The following is a 9154-nucleotide window of genomic DNA, read 5'->3' on the forward strand; positions in this document are numbered from 1 at the left end:
AAACAAAAAACAACAAAAACCAAAAACCTCACAAAAGAAAAATAATTTAATCAGCTCTGACTTGTACCATGACAGTTTTTTTCCCCGCCCCCCCCATATCTAATCCATCAGCAATGTTACAGCAGTTTGGCTAGATACTAGGAAGGTCAGAGCAAGTGAGCCTGTGGGCAGATTTGGCTTATAGGGGTCCGTTCCCCGCCCCCTTTTGCTGGCAGACTCACCTTAGCCTGTTTGTCACTTGACATCTCAACTTGCCCACTGCGGTAGATGTCTACCTCTAGAGAGACCTCTGAAAAAGAAAAGGGTGTCCTAGCCACCTAGACCTGCCAGATGGAACCTCAAAGTTACAGGGTATCTCCTGCGGGGCTGCCCAAGGCTGGCATCAGGGCATCCAGCCTTTCTGGCATGCTATCAGTTTAGAAGCAGAAAGCATCCTCAAAGGTGACAGCTTCAAACTTCATATCAGCAAGCCTAGAGAGGTCCAAGTAGTCACATGTCTACCCCAAACTTCCCGGGAACTCACAAAACAAGCCCATCATGGTCCTCATGCCATCTCATGCCTTTCGGCCTCTACCCAAGTGATTCTTACTTGCAAAGTCTACCTCTCTAGCCTTCTGGACAACTTTATGCTCCAAGACATAGGAAAGTCTTAATATGGCCAGGCACAGTGGCTCACTCCTGTAATCCCAACGCTTCGGGAGGCTGAGGTGAATAGATCACTTGAGGTCAGGAGTTCGAGACCAGCCTGGGCAACACGGTGAAACCTCATCTCTACCAAAGATACAAAAATTAGCTGGGCATCGTGGAGGGCACCTGTAGTCCTAGCCTCTTGGGAGGCTGAGGCAGGAGTGTCACTTGAGCTTGGGAGGTGGAGGTTGCAGTGAACTGAGATCACACCACTGCACTCCAGCCTGGGTGACAGAGCAAGATTCTGTCTAAAAAAAGAAAAAAAAAATTTCAATACGTGACAATTCTAAGCCCCTTTAAAACTTAAGGATTAGCTGGGCACGGTGACTCATGCCTGTAACCCCAGCACTTTGGGAGGCCGACGCAGGCAGATCACCTGAGATCAGGAGTTCAAGACCAGACTGACCAACACGGCAAAACCTTGTCTCTACCAAAAATACAAAAATTAGCCAGCTATGGTGGCCGGTGCCTGTAGTTTCAGCTACTCAGGAAGCTGAGGCAGGAGAATCGCTTGAACCCAGGAAGTGGAGATTGCAGTGAGCAGAGATCATGCCACTGCACTCCAGCCTGGGTGACAGAGTGAGGCTCCATCTCAAAACAAAACAAAAAACCCAAAAACAACCGCCCTCCCCCCCACACAAAACAAACACACACTTAAGGATCTAGGTTTTTGCCCAGGTACTGTCATAGGGACTGCCCCGCCGCCTTAGCATACCAGCTCCCATCCGTTCCACCACACAGGGGACAACCATGTGGCTCTAGTGTGGTCTTTTGTTCACAGCTCTTATTTGACATCCTGATTCTTAACTGGAACATCAGGGCCACAAATGTGGGACTTGTTTCCTGTTACGTCATCAGCACCTGGCCAGCAGATGCTCAGGGACCAGATGCCCACTGCGAACTTGGCTGCCCCAGGTCCTAGGGATCTAGCAGCGTGCAAGACGGAGACCTCGTCTCTTTAGAGCTTACATGAGCACGTATGTGTGCACCAGGGGAGGGGCAAGCAGATATATCAGTTTAATGGCAATAATCATTGAGGGATATGGGAGAAGGAATGGAGTGGGGTGTTTCAGTTTTAGATGATCAAGGAAGCCTAAGTTAACATTTGAAAAGAGACCTGAAAGAGGCAAGAAAATCTGGGTTAACATCTAGGGTAAGACCCATTAGGGGAAATAGGAAGCCCAAGGTGGCAAGGCCAAGGATCAGTGTAACCAACAGCACCCAGAGCAGAATGAGGAGGATGACGCAGGGGGAAGATTCACAGGTGGTAAAGACAGAGGCAGCCCAGGGTTACTTGTGTAGTTTTGTGGGCAGTGACTTTGGCTTTAATCCAAGCAACATGGAAGCAGTAGGAAGGAGTTATCCAATATTCCACTTAAAGATGTGCCACTCTGGCTGCTGGATCAAGGCTAGAGGTCTAGTCAGAAGGGCAAGGGTGCCAGCATGAACCCCACTGGGAGGTCTGGGCTGTGACCTAGGTGAGAGGATGGGGGCTCGAGCCAGGGCGAGCACACTGGGAGTATGAGTTGCTGGATTCCGGCGAAACATCAGGTAACACTCACAAGATTCAGACTGCTGTGGGGTAAGAAGAGTCAGGTGATGCCAAGGTTTACACTAGAAGGATGGAGCTACCCGCTACTGTGATGGAGGGACTACTAGAAAAACAGGTTTTCAGGAGTAGAGAATTCATTTGCATTTCAGACATCTGTCAGATACCCAAGCGATCATGCTGATCACGCAATATCCAAGTCGGGTTTGTGGGAGCAGCCTGTCCATAGGTAACATTAGAGCCATGTGACCAGCCTCCTGAGCTCGAGACACTTCACTGATTGAAAGCAGGGGGACAAAGGACCAGGAAGAGCTCCTCTGAGCTCCCAAGTGTTCTGAGAAGGAACAGGCAGGAGGAAAAATAAGTTGAACATCCCTGAAGCGTTCAAGTGTGTTAAGAAGGTACGTGGCTCACCAGCAGGTACGTGGCTCACGCCTGTAACTCCAGCACTTTGGGAGGCTGAGGCGGGAGGATCACTTGTCAGGAGTTCGAGACCACATTAGGCAATATGGTAAAACCCTCTCTATGGGGGCAAAAATAACAACAAAAAAAGAAAATCAGCTGGGGTTGGTGGTGCATGCCTGTAGTCCCAGCTACTCTGGAGATTGAGGTGGGAAGAGCCTGGGCAACATAGGGAAACCTATGTCTGTATAAAAAGTTAAACAGGTATGGTGATGTAACACCTATGGTCCAAATTACTGGAGAGGCTGAGGTGGGAGGATCATTTGAGGCTGCAATGAGCCATGAGCGTGTCTCTTCACTCCAGTTCAGCTTAGGCTACACAGTGAGACTCCGTCTCAAAAACAACAAGACCAAAAAAAAAAAAAAAAACAAAAAAAAAACCCAAAAAAACCCCACACAAACCAAAAACTTAGTGTTGTAGATGTTAGAGTGCTATAAGAACTCCGTTGGTGGTAGGTGTCTAATTTGAGAAGATTCTAGAGAAATTGAGGACACAGATGGCTCCTCAGGAACAGAGGTGGGAGAACAGACTTTAAAAGACAACATAGGCTGGGCGCAGTGGCTCACGCCTGTAATCCCAGCACTCTGGGAGGCTGAGGCGGGCGGATCACAAGGTCGAGTCCCATCCTGGTTAATATGGTGAAACCCTATCTCCACTAAAAGTACAAAAAATTAGCCAGGCATGGTGGCGGGCATCTGTAGTCCCAGCTACTCTGGGAGGCTGAGGCAGGAGAATGGCGTGGACCTGGGAGGCAGAGGTTGCAGTGAGCCAAGATCGCACCACTGCACTCCAACCTGGGCAACAGAGCTAGACTCCATCTTTAAAAACAAAAAACAAACAAACAAAAAAACACCCACAAACCCAAGAACCAGGTTTAAGAGATGTTGTGGCCAGGCACAGTGGCTCACACCTGATAATCTCAGCACTTGGAGAGACCGAGGCAGGTGGATCATGAGGTCAGGAGTTCGAGACCAGCCTGGCCAACATGGCAAAAATCTGTCTCTACTAAAAATATAAAAATTAGCCTGGAATGGTGGTATACGCCTATAGTCCCAGCCGGTGAAGTAGGAGAATCACTTGAACCTAGGAGGTGGAGGTTGCAGTGAGCCAAGATCATGCCACTGTACTCCAGCCTGAGTGACAATAAGACTTCATCTCAAAAAAAAAAAAAAAAAGAAAAGAAAAGAAAAAAGAAAAAAAAAAAGAAAAAGTAGATGTTATAGAGCTTGTTCCTGAGTTGATGGGGGTGATCTAGAGAGCGGGGAAGGGTGGCAGCTTCTTACATTGGTAAGAATTGACAAAGGAATGTTCTTGAATGAGAAGAAAGGATCTAGTGAGGCAAAGATTAACTTTGGACCAGACACGTCAACTGTAACAAAGGAAGAAGGTAGGCACCAGACAGGCGTAGGTGGGTAGATGGCAGCGACACGGAAGTTCTGGCTGTTCTATTCTCAGAATTAGGTCGGCAGTGCATGAAGATGGAGCAGCGATTGAACGTCAAGGAGGGCGTGTGAGTGGGTATCTCAAATGAATCCATTTAGGAGTTTGTTCAGGAGTTCCTGGGGCCCACAGGAAGCATCTTGTTATGGGGAGAATCCTTTTTGGCTCCTCTTGCAATCCCACCCTTTCCCCCACCCCAGCGGTGGGCTGGGCCCCAGGCTCCCAGTTGGAGCAACACTCACCAATGCCAGTGAGGTACACCAGAGCTGTGCCCACGGGGGCATCCTCATTGGGCCCATAGTACGTGATGGAGACCTGTGGAGACAGCATTCCGAACCCACAGGCGGTGTTGAAGGGGAGGGACCAGGAACAGAGCCCCAGGCAATGTGCTGAGTCTAGGCCTGTGACCTTGGTCTGGTGTTACAGCTTCTGAAGTCTCACCATGAGCTGGCACAGGGACCACAGCCCTGCGCTTAGGGCTGAGTCAGTCCCCCGAGGACTTAGAACCTGCCATGACCCCCAACGCCAACCTTGTCGAGAGCCAGGCTTGCAACCACCTGTCCAGGTGAGAGCTGTATCCCTGATGGCAGCGGGATCGAGGGACTTACCCCATACCACTCAAAGGGATTTAAGATCCAGGCTGCCTGGCTCTAGAGCCCAAGTTTGAAACCACACTATACATTCTCCCTGCTAACCCCACCCTCCCAGGTCCCATCCACTACTCCATAAGGTGCACAGTGGGGAAACAGGCCTCTGGTGGCTTAAGCTGCTAAGGACACCCAGGTGGGGAAGCAGCATTGGAACTCAGTCTTTCCTGTGTCCCACACCGCCTCTACTTTATGCTTTTAGAAAGAGACCTGCACTCCAGCCACTGGCCCTGACCACAAGGTCTTGGTCATGAACCAGAGACCCAACCATTGGCCAGAGATTATGAGAGATCCACCCCGTCCTTAAATAGAAGCTTTAGTCCTCCAAGGTCAAGGTTCTTTGTTGGCCACTCCTGAGGGTGCTGGAGGCCAAGCCCTGGGCAGAGAATGGTTCTCAGGTAGTCTGGAGTTCCACTGGGACCTATTGTGGCCTCCGTTCTTATCCGAGATACCTTTCTTTGCAATGGAGTTTTGTTCTTGTTGCCCAGGCTGGAATGCAGTAGGACAATCTCAGCTTACTACAACCTCCACCTCCTGGGTTCAAGCGATTCTCCAGCCTCAGCCTCCTGAGAACCTGAGATCACAGGCACCTGCCACCACACCCGGCTAATTTTTGTATTTTTAGTAGAGACAGGGTTTTGCCATGTTGGCCAGGCTGGTCTCAAACTCCCGACCTCAGGTGATCTGCCCATCTCAGCCTTCCAAAGTGCTGGGATTACAGGCATGAGCCACCACACCCTGCCAGAGATGCTCAGTTGCTATCTAAGTCCACTACTTGCCTCTCGGGGAATTGCCTGCCCTGGGCACACAGTGCAGGTGGGTGTGTACCCTACTCCTCTGCAGCAGACATCTCCAGTAGGTCCTGCAGGGTGTAGCGGGAGGGAGGAAGAGCTCTCCCAGTCCTGAACTGCTCCATCATGGTTCTCATCCCCAGCCCCGCATTGGGGGCACCTGGAGAGCTTTAAACCGGAGGCTAGGGTCCTAGCCCTGAGGTTCCACTTTAATTGGTAGAGGGGGTGTGGCCTGGGTATTGATGTTATCAGGTCCTGTGGTTCTCACCTGCAACCAAAGTGGAACACTCCTGCCCTGAATGAGCCACCTGCTTCTACCACAGGAGACCACTGCTGCCCCCTTGTGTACAAGGTGGAGGGAAACCTCCCCACCGTAGGCACTCCGTTAGGGAGACAGCTTACCCAGGGGCAAGAGTACACGCTTGGCTTAAGCTCAAATCCTGGGTCTATCCCACTCTAGGTAGGCTGCTTAGGTTTAGATACGGCACTCTGTGCCTCAGTTTCTTCATATGTGAAGTGATGGTAGGCCAGGCGCAGTGGCGCATGCCTGTAATCCCAGCACTTTGGGAGGTGGAGGCAGGTAGGTCACTTGAAGTCAGGAGTTCGAGACCAGCCTGGCGAACATAGTGAAAGAAACCCCGTCTCTACTAAAAATACAAAATTAGCCCGGCATGGTGGTGGGCACCTGTAGTCCCAGCTACTCGGGAAGCTGAGGCAGAAGAATCGCTTGAACCTGGGAAGCGGAGGTTGTAGTGAGCCGAGATTGTGCCATTGCATCCAGCCTGGACAATGAGAGTGAGACTCTCAAAAAAATAAATAAAATAAATGAAAAAAAAAATAAAGCCATGGTAGAGGCCCACAGCCCAGAACATGATCCAAGCTCTCTGGTATGTAGCATGCATTTAGGACGCCTTAGCTATTACATCTCTTTCAAGTCTCCACATCCAGAAGAGCTGCCTTCACCAAAAGCCTGTCTGAGTTACGCTGCTAACACCTTGAAGCCAGACTGTGGCGCGGCTAGGTCGGAAGCCAGCCCAGCATCACCGTCGGGGGGGGGGGGCTCGCATGGCTGAGACGAACACGCCCAGCTTGAATCCCAGTTCTGCTCGTTGCTGACTTGGCAGGGCACCTTCTCTAGGTGCCTCCGTTTCTCTGTAAAATGGGGTCATGGCGTGCCCACCCCACTGGTCTGTTGCAGACACTGGATCAGATCAGACATACAAAACAACGTGTTTCACAGGCTCAAGTCATGTCTGCAGCCAGGAGGGAGCCCCAGTTGCTGTGTTAGCTCCCATCCCTGGAAGATGCCCCTCACCTCTTCCCCTGAGGCTTACCTTATCCGCATCCACAGAAGGGCTGGGTGATATCATCTTCACTGTGGCGTACGTGGGATCAGACAGGGGCCACCAGATGGTGGCGTCCTCCTCCTCAGAAATCACTGTGTTGGCCACATCAATCAAGACCCTCCCAGAGCCATGGATGGTGAAGCACTGGCACTTCTGGGGGGCACATCTGGTTTGCCAGGTAAGAGACACATGTCAGGGCACACTCACTCGCCTTCTCAGCCTAGGAGATGACTGGCATGGGGGAGAGGACGGCTCCCAAATCCTCATTCTCCTTAGGGTGTTGAGGCAGAGTGTTCTGGGGTCCTTATTCCCACCACCCCCTCCCAAAGGACCCCAGTGTTTGCTCTCTGACAAGCTGCAGCCCAAACCCCACCCTGCTACCAACACTGCAGAAGTTACCACAGCTACATCTTAGTAATAAGCACCCAACTCCCAAGAAGGGAGGAGCCACAAAGGATCCCCCTAAGGAAAAAGACCAGGGCAAGGGACTCAGGAGGTTGTATTATGACCCTGCTGTCAGTCACCTCCACCTGCAGGCTCCAGCATCTCGCAGTCTCCCTGGCCCACTCCTCACAGCCCCCCGTGGACGAGCCTCCCCACGGTTTCACACACAGGGGGACAGAGAGGCCAAGGCGCTTGGCTCGCTAAGAGTCCATGGCAGCTGCTACAGGGCAGAGGCAGGATTTGAGTCAGAGTCCTGCAGTGGTCGGAACTGGGAGGCCCCCGCTAGAGACCCAAGGCTTCCCAAGATGTGGCAGGACAGTGAGGCTAGAGAAATAACCCCCGACTCCCAGATCAAGGGGACTGGGTCCCAGGCCTGCCTGCCTCTGTCTGCCAGCTCTGGCAGAGCTCTCAGCATCTCACCCGCTGAGATCCAAGCAGATTTCTGTGCCCAACACACAAACAGCATGGGCAGGGCTGTCTAGGGACAGGCGGACAATACTCTGGAAGGACATGGCTCGGCCCTCCACGCTGACCATCCTCAGGCCTGCGCCACAGCCCTCTCTCGGCACAGCAGTCTCAGATGCCCCAGGGCTCACCCTGTCCTCCCCTGTTATGCAGCCCAGGCCTGTGCAGCCCACCCCCTTGTTAAGAGAGGGAGGGGTCAGCAGCTGCCCAGGTGGCACTGATCTTCCCTCTCAGAACTTCCTGGTGACTGAGAGTCGGGGGAGCAGGTGGCATCAGAACCCCTTCATCACCAATTTATCAGGCAGCTCGTGCCGGCAGAGCTGCAGGCCAGGGGAGTCTGAGGCCAGTTACTTAGGCATCCCTGGCCTTCAGCTGGGAAGAGGAGGGGCTCTGGGAAGTCGGTGCCTTGGAGTGGTCAACTTGGCCATGTTGCTGCAGGACTCAGCTGGAAGCTGTCGGGGCAAATATCTGCAGAGGGCAGTTGGGAGCAGCTGATGGGAGTGGTCAGGATGGCAGTGTGTGGCAGCATGCCCAGGCTCTAGGGTCTTAGTTCTAGGGTGTGCGTCTCCTGGAAATTGATGAAGGAGTTCGGCAAAGTGCTGGACTGGTGGTTTTGTTTTGTTTTTGAGACAGGGTCTCTATCACCCATGCTAGAGCGCAGTGGCCCAATCACAGCTCACTGCAGCCTCAACCTCCCTGGCTCCAGTGATCCTCCCCATCTCAGCCTCCCAAGTAGCTGGGACTACAGGTGTGCACCGCCATGTCCGGCTGAGTTTTGTATTTTTTGTAGAGACCGGATTTCGCCATGTTGCCCAGGCTGGTCTCGAACTTCTCGATCCAAGCAATCCTCCTACCTCTACCGGCTAAAGTGCTGAGATTACAGGCGTGAGCCACAGTGCCTGCCCAGACCAGGTGGTTATTAACCCTCCGGTGGTTTCAAAAATTATCAAGGGTACTTGTTAACATTGCAAATTCCTGGTCCCAGAAGGTCTAGGGTGTGGTCCAGGAACCTGCATCCCAACCCCCAGTGATTAAGGTGAGCTCCTTGCTTACAGCTGTGTCACAGGGGTGGGGGCACAGCAAGTGTTGGTGAAATGAATACATCAAGCCAGCGTCACCAGCTGCTACCCATCTCAGCCGAGCCCACAGAGCAAAGAAATAGGAATTCTTGCTCTGGCACAAGAAACTTACATAACTTACTTTAAAATTGTGTTCATTTCATGTCTTAAGCTTGGATTGAGCTCTTTTTTTTTTTTTTTTTTTTTTTTTTTTTGAGACAGGGTCTCCGTCACCCAGGCTAGAGTGAAGTGGCGTGTTCATGG

General features: G+C 51.9%; 1 protein-coding gene across 2 annotated transcripts in view; it reads right to left on the bottom strand.

Annotated features, from left to right (window-relative positions):
- LOC105483139 (peptidyl arginine deiminase 6) overlaps positions 1-7961 on the bottom strand; it is a 29500-nt gene extending 21539 nt beyond the window's left edge. The window contains exons 1-4 of one of the 2 annotated variants that reach the window (XM_011743822.2): positions 7788-7961; positions 6912-7089; positions 4382-4454; positions 222-289 (exon numbers count right to left, since the gene is read on the bottom strand). In XM_011743822.2, the coding sequence (XP_011742124.1) occupies positions 222-289; positions 4382-4454; positions 6912-7089; positions 7788-7903 (435 nt within the window). In that variant the 5' untranslated portion in view covers positions 7904-7961. The remainder of the gene's footprint in view (positions 1-221; positions 290-4381; positions 4455-6911; positions 7090-7787) is intronic. The other variant, XM_011743823.2, reaches the window with a different exon arrangement.
- Between the last annotated feature and the right edge of the window lie 1193 nt (positions 7962-9154).

This window comes from Macaca nemestrina, chromosome 1 (assembly GCF_043159975.1).
Source record: "Macaca nemestrina isolate mMacNem1 chromosome 1, mMacNem.hap1, whole genome shotgun sequence".
Classification (NCBI taxonomy): domain Eukaryota; kingdom Metazoa; phylum Chordata; class Mammalia; order Primates; family Cercopithecidae; genus Macaca; species Macaca nemestrina.